The sequence below is a fragment of the Oryctolagus cuniculus genome, chromosome 7 (genome assembly GCF_964237555.1).
Source record: "Oryctolagus cuniculus chromosome 7, mOryCun1.1, whole genome shotgun sequence".
Taxonomy (NCBI): Eukaryota; Metazoa; Chordata; class Mammalia; order Lagomorpha; family Leporidae; genus Oryctolagus; species Oryctolagus cuniculus.
Window position 1 is genome coordinate 132,519,313 of NC_091438.1, and position 13,196 is coordinate 132,532,508.

Here is a 13,196-nt window from a genome sequence, read left to right on the forward strand (position 1 = left end):
TAGTATCTACTTAAACAGAAGTACAACTGTGATAAGGATTTGAACAGACACAACAACAAAAGTTACATAGAATATGCTTAGAAAATAAAGCCTGCACGTGTTGGGATATCGGTTAAAGAGACTGAGTATGATTCAATTTAAGAAGTTACTTTAGGGGCTGGCACTGTGCAGCGGGTTAAGCCACTGCCAGCAATGCGGGCATTCTATATGAGTGCCAGTTCAAGTCACAGGTGCTTTACTTCTGATCCAACTCCCTGCTAATGTGCCTGGGAAAGCAGTGGAAGATGGTCCAAGTGCTTGGGCCTCTGCTACCCACCTGGGAGATGTGGATGGAATTCCTAGCTCATGGCTTTGGGCTGGCCCAGCCATGGCTATTGCAGCCATTTGGGGAGTGAGCCAGCGGATGGAAGATATATCTCCCTCCTTCTCCCACCCCATAACTCTGCCACTCAAATAAATGTTTGTTTAAAAAAATTATGTTTAAAAAATTTTTTTTAAATTAAAATAAAGAAGCTACTTTATTCCTTCTCTGTGGCACAGATTCCATCAACAAAACACGCAGAGCCAGCTGCACTGTACGTAATGAGTAGTGTTACAGTCACCAATAGCATGCCATTATTTCCAAGATGGGATTTTCAGGCAGAAACAAAAACAGACAATGACTCATGTGGTGAACAGTTATACAGACAACGGTGCCCAAGAAAGCTACCACCTACATACCATAATGACATCAGATGAAAAACGCAAAAAGTAAGTAGTTTTCTGATTCATCTAGAAACAAAAGATTTGCTGCAAAGTATACTGAGGCTGTAGATACTTGTTCACATGGCCATAGCCCACAGCAACTAAGAGCACACGTCAGATATCCAAAACATGATCTTCTTACATATCAATCAAAACCAAAAGCATCTGCTCTTGGGGCTAGCACTGTGGTGTAGCGGGTAAAGCTGCCGCTTGCACGGCCGGCATCCCATATGGACGACCATTCGAGTCTCGGCTGCCCCACTTCCCATCCAGCTCTCTGCTGTGGCCTGGGAAGCAGAAGATGGCCCAAATCTCTGGGCCCCTTTACCCACGCGGGAGACCCAGGAGAAGCTCCTGGCTCCTGGCTTCGGATTGGTGCTTCTCCGGCCGTTGTGGCCAATTGGGGAGTGAACCAGCAGATGGAAGACCTCTCTCTCTCTCTCTGCCTCTCCTTCTCTCTCTGTGTAACTCTGACTTTGAAATAAATAAATATTTTTTTAAAAAAAAGCATTTGCTCCAGAAATGACCTAATGTCTACCCCTGGCTAGTGTACTCATGAAAATACATTTCGGTGGAGATCTTGTGGGCCTGACACTCGGTCCTGTCTAACTATTCAGCAATTAGAAAGCATTTCTCACATGCAATACTTAGACTTGCACTGGTGTAGCAGGTAGACCGACAACACTGTGGGCTTCTTACACATCAGGGAGCCTAACACATAATGCATATTCATAACCTCAGTGCCATACACAAAGTCAACTAGAGAGAGCATTTTAATCTCACGGGCCAAATGCTGTCAAACTCTACCCTCCAACATTCCCCAACATGCAGTCAAATTACACTAAGGGATCCTTCCTCTGACTCCGGCACACACGTGATACAGCACATCACAGAAGCCTAGCGCATTGTCTTTCTCTTCACCAAGGCCAGAGTCCCCTGAATTCACCTGGCAGAGTCATGTTTACCCTTTAAGATTTAGCCTAGTGGTCTCTCTGAAGCCATAGCTTCCTGGGAAGATCTGTTCGCCTTCTTCAATGCTTTAATTTCCCCCTGTCCTCAATGCCACAAATGATCATTCCTGTTGCATCATTTATCTGCTGTACACATCTGCTTCTCCATTAGACCGTAAAATCCTTGTGACCAAAGGTCCTGTCTTTTAATCTATACTTCCTGGTATAGTGTCTGACACAACAGAAGTGCTTAAGAAATATCAATGAATATATGTAGCATAGTTTGTGAAGAGTTCCCACTAAAAGATACAGCATTTTGTACTTTTTCTCACTACTGTGGAATGACATTTTGTTTTGTTTTTAGAATTTATGTCATTTATTTGAAAGAGAGAGAGAGAGTGTGTTTCCATTTGCTGGTTCACTCTCCAAATGGCCCCAATGGCCAGGACTAGAACAGGCCAAACCCAGGAGCCTAGAGCTCTACCTGGGTCTCCTACATGGGGCCAAAGACTTGGGCCATCTTTCACTGCCTTCCCAAGTGCATTAGCAGGGAGCTGGATCAGAAGCAGAGCAGCTGGGACTGGAAGCGGTGCTCGGAGCTGACGCCACAAGTGGGGGCTGAATCTACTGTGCAACAATGCCAGCTCCAGGATGCTATTTAAAGGACAAATAAAACAAAGAGGAAAGTATCTCCCAGAGAACAGATTTAATATGTTGATACTAAGAGACAGCTTTTAGACTTTAGATACATTACTGTCAGTAAAACCAGGTCAATCTAACCATGACTTTCAAAATTGAGGTACATAAGCTGTAAAGACCCAGAAAGTTACTTGCTCTTGGCTCGAGAGGACATTTAACAACTAAAAATGGAAGCAGAACTCCTGTTGTCTAGGGCTGATGGAATTTTTTTATCTCTCAAAAGGGGTCACACATAGAGGTAAAATAATTAAAAATTGATAGGAAACTTAATATTCTAGGGGTTTAGCTACTGAGGGAAAACAAATGTAAAGCAAAGCTGGGGGCTAATTTACAGGAGGTAAAATTTAGGACTATTAGAAAATTTCCACGCACAAAAATTCCCTGGTCTAATCTTGAAAAGTCAGGAAACGTCCAGAGGCCGTTCTCAAGGGTACCATAAAGAACATCTGCAAAAATGCCAGAACTCCCATATATAGGAAGTGGTTTTGGCTTAAAGACTAGGGAATGATTGGGTGAGTCATTCCAACCGTGGCTTCCAGTAAGTAACCAGAGTATTTCAAGGGAATAGTCAAAAATGAGACTAGTGAGATCCAGACAAAATTAGTAAGATCAACAACGGCGAGAGTAAAGCATGCTCACATCTGCACGACAGTTTCGTCTGTAAGGCACTTTCCCAGCCTCAGACGGGGACGCTGAGAAAGTGAGCTGGCCTGCTGAGGTCACTAAGCCACAGCAAGCAGAGTAACGGGTGGAGAGAGAGATTCCGACATCACGGCCACAGCCCCTTCCACTCCTCTGCCTCTGGGCCACCTAAAAGGTGGGCCACTGAGCGTTGTGGCCAGGTCCAGGACATTTCCCCAAGGGGTCTTCAATGAGAGCAGCTGTCCCCCAGATCACCTAAGAATGTCTTCCAATGCAACACAGATAACCCGGAGGTCGCCCTGGAAAATGCCTTCAAACAATCACAAGTTTCTCAGCGTGTAGGGAGACAGAATCCTCACATCTTCCACACTAAACTGTTCACAGAAAAATGCAAAGTGCCCAGACTGTAAGTAATATCCTACTATTTGCATAAAAGCACTGAAAAGGAATGCATATAAATGGCATGTATTTATTTATTTTATTACATCTTTTTAGCTTTTTTTTGCCCTTTTTAAAGATTTATTTATTTATTTGAAAGCCAGAGTTACACAGAGAGAAGGAGACACAGAGAGAGAGAAAGGTTTTCCATCCGCTGGTTCACTAAATGGCCACGACAGTCGGAGCTGTGCTGATCCAAAGGCAAAGGCCAGGAGCTTCTTCCAGGTCTCCCACGTGGGTGCAGGGGCCCAAGGACTTGGGACATCTTCTACTGCTTTCCCAGGCCATAGCAGTGAGCTGGATCAGAAGTGGAGCAGCCAGGACTCGAACTAGTGCCCATATGGGGTGCTGGCACTGCAGGCGGCGGCTTTATCCGCTATGCCACAGCGCTGGCCCCCATGTATTACATCTTAAAAGTCAGATAGGAAATTGCTGAGAGTGCTTGGTTGTTACTTCCAGGGATGGAAATGGTGGCCAAGGGAACAGAGAAGGCTAACTTTTCAATATACATATTCTCTTTTGGAACTTCAGAATTTTGAACTATATGAACATGTTACCTTTTTCAAAAAGTAAATTTAAGCTTAAAAATACCTAGCAGGATGTGGAACACGAGCACTGCTCAGGTGATTCAAGGTGAAGCATGAGACAGGACGCAGCAGAGGGAAGAGTGAAGAGTTACTATCATAAGGTTTCTGTCAGAGTCCACAATTCCATGTGACGGCTCACAGGCTGAAGGAAATACTCCTCCAGACCATCAGATGTCTTCCTCTCTAATTCTTAGCCCATTAAATGCTCTCAGTTTCTCACAAGCCTTGACACTGAGACAGGTGTGTCCCAACAGTGGACACAAGTATTCAGGTCATCAGAAAGGTAGATCCTCTCATGGTAAATAAGGTAGTGTCCAGTTTAAGCCAGTCCCTCGGGAGCTATTCCAGGCCCAGGGGTACAATCCGGAACTGCAGAGCTAAAGACCACACCTTGGGTTAATAGTCCCTGAACATGAAGGACCCCCTGTTCCATAAACGGTGGTACCCCCAAAATGGACCCTGGCCTTATCTAGCCAGGTTACCACTGACATAACTGGAACTGTGCTCTGTTAAGTCAGTCCAAAAATTTATCCTAAAGGGCCCACTAACTCCAGGGCTCTGGGTGATAAGGAAACCACAGCTCACACCTAGCATAAGATAAGGCACTTTTTTTAAAGGCAGTATTGCAGCAGCTTCCTTTCTCTCACTGGAGTCACTCCAGTGCCACTCAGGTCACTGGTAAGCCTTGTGTTCCTAAGTGTTAAAAACCCCAGGAGCAACAAAACTGCTACTAAGTCAAAAGAACACAGGCTTGTTCTCTATGTTGATGTTTACTAAAAATATAATTCCTTAAAAAATATAAGACTTTAAAAAGGAGGGCCATTTTCAAACACTGGTTTTGGAACAATTCAAAAATACCTGCTAGGGGCTGGAGCTGTGGCATAGCAGGTTAAAGCCCCGGGCTGCAGGGCCAGCATCCCATGTGGGCACTACTTAGGGTCGTGGCTGCTCCATTTACCCTCCAGCTCCCTACTGATGCGCCTGGGAAAGCAGCTGAGGATGGTCCAAATCCTTGAGCCCCTCCACTCCTGTGGGAGACCCTGAGGAGGCTCCTGGCTCCTGGCTTCAGATTGGCTCAGCTCTGGACATTGTGGCCATTTGGGGAGTGAATCAGTGGATAGAAGACTCACTCTCTCTCTCTCTCTCTCTCTCTCTCTACCTCTCTCTCTGTAACTCTTTCAAATAAATAAAATAAATCTATTTTTAAAAATACCTGCTCACAGGTCTGTAGTCTAGGTTCTATCATCTGATTGAATACTGATGGATGAGCATGCACTCACCAATTCTGCACATGTAGCTCTGTTTGACATCGGAATACAGATAAACCCAACACTTATTTCAGCCAACTGTTTTTGAAATTCCTCCTCCAAGTAAACAAACTATGGATGCAAGTCTCTCTTCCTTCCAGCATCTGATAGTTGTCCACATGGTCATCACAACAACCAAAATTAGAAAAGAGGAAGAGGAAATGAATGAGAGGGGCCCAAAGTGTGGAAAGGGCTAGAAAATTCACCAAGTGCACAGCTGAGGCCTATTTAACAAAATGCACAGATAAGTACCACATTGTCATTTCATTTTTAATACAATAGCCAAGTCACTGAAGCCTGCAGGGCAAATGTAAAACTAACTTGAAAAGAAACTATTTCAGGACCCAGGCTTCTCCCATCTACGGAAGCTAGTCAAGCAAGCAGTTACTAGTTCCCATTAAGAATTGACTAGTGATTCATTACCTGATCCCCTGGTAAAGCAACCCATAAAATTTGGAAGTAGTGAATCAACTGCTCTCTTCCATATGCTATCTTTTATTGGGATATGAGTAAGTATATGAGTAATACAAAAAAACGGAGCAGGAGTGATACTAATCATCAAAATGGCATCTGACCCCCCAGCTGTAGCAACGCTCACTCGGGTGGATGCTGCACCCTCGCTGAGGATGTAAGGAATCTGAGTAAAGCCAAGACACACTCCGAAATCTTAAACCGAATCTTCGGATAGATGCAACACCAGAGCTAACGAGAATGAACCTATAAGAAATTAACCTTCTCAACATCAACTGGTTCTGAAAGACTTTTGTTAATGTAGAAATTCAGGAAAGAAGTCTGGGCACCTGCCTTCCTAGTGGTGCACCCCATTTATCTACTGGTAGAGGTCACCAAAATATACTATGAGGTGTCTAAATCAGTGTATCATTCCCCTGTCCTCCTTACATAACCTTATTCTAAATTAAAAGAGAATTAAGTGCAAGCATCGATTAAGCATGCACTTCCTTTCTTAAAATACCTTCCAGTTTTTGTTTAACGCTATCTGTCCGAGGTACTACATGGCAAACCACCCTGGCAAAGCCACTGCATTACAAACAACAGCCCCTCTCACATAACAGCTATTATCTATGAATGTCAAATACAAACATTTCCTAATAACCAAACCTTTCTATCACACTGAGTTTCAATTGTATTAAAATCCAAACTCTTTGAGGGCACTGCCCATTTACAGTGATCCTATTTCACCTTTACAAGGGTAAGCACCATGAAGCAACGAATTCAATGAATTCCTTGCTTCTTTCTCTCCGCTGATCAAATGGATGCTGCACTACAGCCAAATCTGCTAGCTTCTGCCACCACACACACACACACACACACACACACACTCACACACACACACACCAGGCCTCCAACGCACTCCACAAGCCAGGGCCAGGCTGTCGAGAAATCCGCACTGTGCCACTGCATAAGGCAGCTTCCCACAGCACGCATGCAGGAAGACGAAGGGCCCCTAAGCACCGTGTCAGATCTCCGCACGGCTGTAAAATGACAGGAGCTGCCAACCAAACGCAGGCGGCAGCACCACCTTTATAAATCATTGAAGCAGTTTTCCCATCCGTCATCTCACCTCCCTCCTTGCCTCCTCTCCCTCTCCCTCTCCCTCTCCCTCTCTCCCTCTCCCTCTCCCTCTCTCTCTCTCTCTCTCACACACACACTGCAGTTCATCCCCAGCTTTGCAAGCGGAAGGCTGCTATGCTGGCTCTGGACTGACAGTCGGCCCAGAACTCATTCAGAGCCCCTGAAATGCAAACGTTCTCACCCCTTCCTCCCTGCCATCATCACCATCATCATCACCACCACCACCACCACCACCCCACGCCACCCACGCGCGCGCGCGCGCACACACACTCCCGCCCTCGCAACCTCTGCCCACACCAACCCGCGAACTGCAGGAAGCCCAGCAGGCTCAACGCAAGAGCAGCACCCCTAGCCGTTCAAAGATGACTCGGGCGCCCTCAGCTCCACAGACCCCTCCCCAGCCAGGCCGGCCCCTCGCCCGCCACGACCGAGGCGCTACCTTTGGACTGGCAGTCCGCACAGAACTTGTTATCCTCCTCCAGCAGCAGGTTGGCCAGGACCGCCTGGTACCGATCCACGTCCTTCACCGACTTGCCCGTCATGGCCAGGGTGCTGGCGGGGGCAGGGGGCGACGCGCCCTCCTCGCCCCCAGAGACCCCTGCCCCAGTCCGGGGCTGAGAACTCCCGGCCCCCCGCCCAGGGGCACCTCCTGAGCGGGGGAGAGCCCTCTCCTCTCGCCCCACCCGGAGCCCCTCTGGGGTCAGCGGCGCCCGCCCGGACTCCGCAGCCCCCCTCAGTGAGGCGCCCCCTGGCGGGCTCAGGGGAAGACCTGAGTCCAGAGACGGCTTCCGGACTGGAGCCCCTCAGCCCAGGCAAAGGGAGCCCTCGGGTCTCCCGAGCGCCGGACGCAGTGATGATCCCAGGGCCTGCGGGTCTGCGGGCCCTCAGCCCCGCGCCTCGGTTTCCCTGGCAGCTGCCGCCTGCCCGGCCACCACCTCCGCCGCCTACTTCCGGCAGCTCTTCCTCTCCTCCTCCACCCTGCCCAGCCCGCGCATGCGCCCCGCCCCCACCGCGCCGCACTGGGCTCTTCCCTCGGCTCCGCCTCTCAGGGACCAATCCGGGGAGACGTGGGGGGCGGGGCCTAAGGGTATGTGCGCAGAGGACACGCCTCCTGCGTGTCCTTGGAAAAGAATGAATGGAGCCTGGCAGAAAAGGAGGGGAGGGGATTGAGGAAAGTGAAGATGGTAACTAACAGTTACTGAGCCCTTAACCACGTGCCAGGCATTGTGCTAAAGCTTTACATGAATTATCCCCACAGAGCTTTATGTGTTGTTCCTCACATCACCTTTATGAATTAAGTACTTACCATCCTTATGTAACCCCAAAGTCCGCCAAACGCGTTCGTTCCTTCAGGACTCAAATAGAAAGGACCGAGCCTGTCCCCCATTTTCAGAGGATTCTGGTCACCTCTCACTTGGTCACCTCCCGCTGATACCTGTTCACTTTCCCCTGTGACTGCCGCTGACTTTGGACACTGCTTAGCCTGGTGCTCAGACACTTCATTCCTTCACTCCCCATAAAATAGTGCAATTTTGCGTAGCAGACTTCCACGGAAGGAGGCTTGTATAGCATAGCCCAAAATAGGCAACTACTTAATAACGACTGATAAACATCATTTCCAGGGGTGGGTGTTGAGCCAGCAGTTGAGAAGTCGTGTCCCACATCGCAGTACCTGGGTTCCATACTTGGCTCCAGCTCGGGACTCCTCCAGCTTCCTGCTGATGCAGACCCTGGGAGACAGCAGCAATGGCTCAAGTATAATTAGGTCCCTGCCACCCATGTAGGAGACACTGCAGGCATTTGGCGAGTGACCCAGTGGATGAACTGCCTCTCTCCCCCTCTCAAATTAATTACTTTAAAAAATAAAAAATCATGTCTAAAGCCACCTAAGCTACAGAGAATATCTCAGTGGTTGCCCTTTTTGTTGTTAATTTTAGGAATTCACCTCCTATCTGCCTGGTGTTTTTGTTCATTCATTTACTCCACAAATTGTCACAAAGGAATGTCTAGTTATCAAGCACTGCACTTTGGGAGAGGCACCAAATGATCTGATTTGTGGTTTTAGAAGTTCACTCTGCAAACAAGACTAGTGTCTGCTAATACTAACTGATAGAATCAAAAAGGGAGAGAACGATCCAACATGGGAAGCAGGATACATAGCAGACTCATAGAATGGCAGATGTCCTAAACAGCACTCTGGCCTCAGAATCAGCCCTTAAGGCATTTGAATCTGGCTGAAGAGCCCATGAGAGTATTTTAGGCATGGAAAGCGAAGACCCTCTGGGAAAAGAAAAAAAAAAAAAAAAAGACCTAAATGAAAGATCTCTGCGAGTGAGATCCCAGTGGAAAGAACGGGGCCATCAAAGAAGGAGGTACCTTTCTCTGAAGGGAGGAGGGAACTTCCACTTTGACTAAGACCCTGTCTGAATAAGATCGAAGTCAGTGAACTCAAAAGGCTTCCATAGCCTTGGCAACTCATGACTAGAGCCTAGGGAGATTACTGACGCCATAAACAAGAGTGTCAAATTGTTAAGTCAACAACAGGAGTCACTGTGTACTTACTACTCATGTGGGATCTGTCCTTAACATGTTGTCCAATATGAAGTAATTCTATAACTAGTACTGAAACAGTATTTTACACTCTGTGTTTCTTTGTGGGTTCAAACTGATGAAATCTTTACTTAATATATACTGAATCCATCTTCTGTATATAAAGATAATTGAAAATGAATCTTGATGTGAATGGAATGGGAGAGGGAGCAGGAGATGGGAGGGATGCGAATGGGAGGGAAGTTATGGTGGGGGGGAGCCATTGTAATCCATAAACTGTATTTTGGAAATTTACATTTACTAAATAAAAGTTAAAAAAAGAAAAAAGAAATAAGACACACAAATAATGGGAAAATCGTCTATGTTTGTGGGTTGGAAGAATTAACATAATCAAAATGTCCATACTACCCAAAGCCATTTATAGATTCAATTTAATTCTAATCAAAATACAAAGGACATTCTTCTCAGATCTATAAAAAATGATGCTAAAATTAATATGGAAACACAAAAGGCCCTGAATAGAAAAAAAAAAAAAGTTCACTCTGATGGCCACAAGGATAGTCAGGGAAGCGGATGAGATCAGAAGCTCAGAGCTATCTTATCTCTACTGAAAGCCTCGCCTCCATCTCTTTACTTCCTTTCAAGACCAGGCTCTCCTCAAAGCTTTCATGTGGGGCCAGCGTCATAGCATAGTGGATAAAGCCACTGCCTGTGACACCAGCAACCCATACCCTGGCTGCTCCACTTCTGATCCAGCTCCCTCCTAATGTCCTGGGAAAAGCAGTGGAAGATGGCCCAGATGTTTGAGCCCCTGCCACCCGCATGGGAGAGCTGGATGAAGCTCCTGGCTTTCACCTGGCCCAGCCCAGGCTGTTGTGTCCAACTGGGGAGTGAACCAGTGATCGGAAGATCTCTGTCTCTCTGTGTCTCTGTGTCTCTCTGTCTCTCTGTCTCTCTCTCTCTCTCTCTGGAACTCTGACTTTCAAATAAATAAATAAATAAACCTTTTAAAAAAAACTTTTTCGCTTCATCAGAGGAAAAAAGGTTACTTTATTAATAGAACAATTTGCTTTTCTTTTTGAACCTCCTCTGCTCTAGTCAAGCCTAGGAGATTTGACTTTCATGAATACCCAAGTTCATTAAGACGTTTTTCCTGAGAAAAATCCATCAAAACGAGGCTGACCAGAACCATCTCTCAAGGTCACGGTTCCCAGTTAATCGAGGTGACTGTGCCTTAGTCCAAGCCCTCACCATCTTCACTCAGCAAATCGCCTTCCTGCTTTAGCCTGAGTTCAGCTGACCTTCCACCCGGCTCTGCAGAGAGGCTTTTAAATGGCAGATCTGATTGAATCTCATTATCTTGCTTAAAAACCCTGTCGTGGCACTCCCTCACCCACGATGGTGTGCTCAGATTTCTCTGTGGTTGAGAGGGGGCCGTGTGCTGGTGAAGCTCGCAGACTGCGGGCCAGAATGCTTGCGTTTCAGTCCTCAGCTTCACCACCTACTCTCTGTGAGCAGGCTCCGTAACCTCTCTATGCCTCAGTTATTTCATCTATAAAATGGGAATGATGACGATATTAATAGTACTATTTCACAGGATTGTTTCAAGGCTTAGTTAAGATGCCGTCTGCAATATATTTAGAACAGCTCTTGGCACAGCAGATAATGGGCAATAATGCTTTTCGCTGAATATTCTTGGCTTTTTGCCCTCTGAGCACATGGTAGGATTTTATTTCCCCACTCACTCATGGTTGGGAATGGCCAGTAAGCTTGAGCAGAAAGAATGTGCTTTGGGGCCAGCACCATGGCATAGAGGGTAAAGCCGCTGCCTGCAGGGCTGGCATCCCATATGAGCACCAGTTCGAGTCTCAGCTGCTCCACTTTTGATCCAGATCTCTGCTATGGCCTGGGAAAGCAGTAGAAGATGGTCCAAGTCCTTGGGCCCTTGCACCCACGTGGGAGACCTGGAGGAAGCTCTTGGCTCCTGGCTTCAGATCTGTGCAGCTCTGGCCGTGGCAGCCAACTGGGGAGTGAACCAGGGGATGGAAGACCTCTCTCTCTCTCTCCTTCTCTCTCTCTCTCTCTCTCTCTCACTGTCTAAATCTGCCTGTCAAAAACAAAAACAAAAAACAACAACAACAACAACAAAAAAAACTCTGGCCTGTGGCATTGGCATTCCATATCGATGTCAATTCAAGTCCCAGCTGCTCTACTTCTGAGCCAGCTCTCTGCTATGGCCTGGGAAAGCAATGGAAGATGGCCCAAGTCTTTTAGCCCCTGCACCCATGTGGGAGACCCAGAAGAAGCTCCTGGCTCCTGGTTTTAGATGGGCCCAGCTCCAGCTGTTGTGGCCATTTGGAGAGTGAACCAGCAGATGGAAGACTGTCTGTCCCTCTCTCTGCCTGTAGCTTTGCCTCTCAGGTAAATAAATAAATCTATTTAAAAAAGAAATAAAGATGTTGGTAGCTCTGTGAGCCTGGATTAGTCAGTAGCCAACAAGCAAGAGCCCTTTGCCAACCAGTGCCACATACCTGGCACGAACAGGAAATAAGCCTGAGTTGTGTTAAGTCACTGAGCTTCATTTGTTTGCCACACACAGCATAGCCTAGCTGATTTATCAATATTGGCTTCTTTTGTCATTATTCAGAGCAGGGGAAAGTGAATACTCATCCCAGGGTCTAAGGCTATGGATAAAGCAAGCCTTCCCTGTTCCCAAGTACAAATACTTTTATGAAACCTTGAGTCTTGTCTTGACAATTCTTGCAAAAATTTTCCCTCTATTCCATCATGTTCTGTGTTACTTTAACATAAAACAGCTTTGCATTACTTATTACTGTTACTCCTCTCTGACCCGGGGGCTACTGAGCACAGTTCAATTGCACTGTGTCTGTGTTTTTCAGAAAACTAGAAAGAGATGAACAGGCCTGGCACCACATACTCTCGACTTCCAGATGATTCCTCTTCTTGGTCATTAAATCAGAATAGTTTGAGACCCTCAACTCACATAAACAAGAGGACAAAATCGAAAGCAGTTTTTAAAAACTATTATGTTGGGCCGGCACCGCGGCTCACTAGGCTAATCCTCCACCTAGCGGCACCGGCACACCGGGTTCTAGTCCCGGTTGGGACGCCAGATTCTTTCCCTGTTGCCCCTCTTCCAGGCCAGCTCTCTGCTGTGGCCCGGGAGTGCAGTGGAGGATGGCCCAAGTGCTTGGGCCCTGTACCCCATTGGGAGACCGGGAGAAGCACCTGGCTCCTGGCTTCGGATCAGCGCGGTGTGCCTCCTCAGCGCGCCAGCCGTGGCGGCCATTGGAGGGTGAACCAACAGCAAAGGAAGACCTTTTTCTCTGTCTCTCTCTCACTAGCCACTCTGCCTGTAAAAAAAAAAAAAAAAAAAAAAAAAAAGCTAGCACAGTGAATACTGTTGACTATTACCATGGGAAACTTCCGTTAGTATGCTTCTTCCTTTCTGTTTTTTTTTTTTTTAAGTTTATTTATTTATTTATTTGAAAGGCAGAGCTACAGAGAGAGAGAGAGAGAGAGATCCTCCATCCACTGGTTCACTCCCCAAATGTCTGCAATAGCCAGAGCTGGGTCAGGCCAAAGTCAGAAGTCTGGAACTCCATCTTGAATTCCCACATGGTGCAGGGGCACAAGCACTTGGCCCATTTTCTGCTGCTTTGCCA

At 46.9% G+C, this 13,196-nt stretch overlaps 1 protein-coding gene across 1 annotated transcript in view; it reads right to left on the reverse strand.

The window, feature by feature from the left end:
* The window catches only part of SMAP2 (small ArfGAP2), a 53,852-nt gene extending 45,890 nt beyond the window's left edge, over positions 1 to 7,962 (reverse strand). Inside the window, exon 1 of the mRNA XM_002715186.5 lies at positions 7,400 to 7,962. Coding sequence (XP_002715232.1) covers positions 7,400 to 7,502 — 103 coding nt within the window. The 5' untranslated portion in view covers positions 7,503 to 7,962. The remainder of the gene's footprint in view (positions 1 to 7,399) is intronic.
* Between the last annotated feature and the right edge of the window lie 5,234 nt (positions 7,963 to 13,196).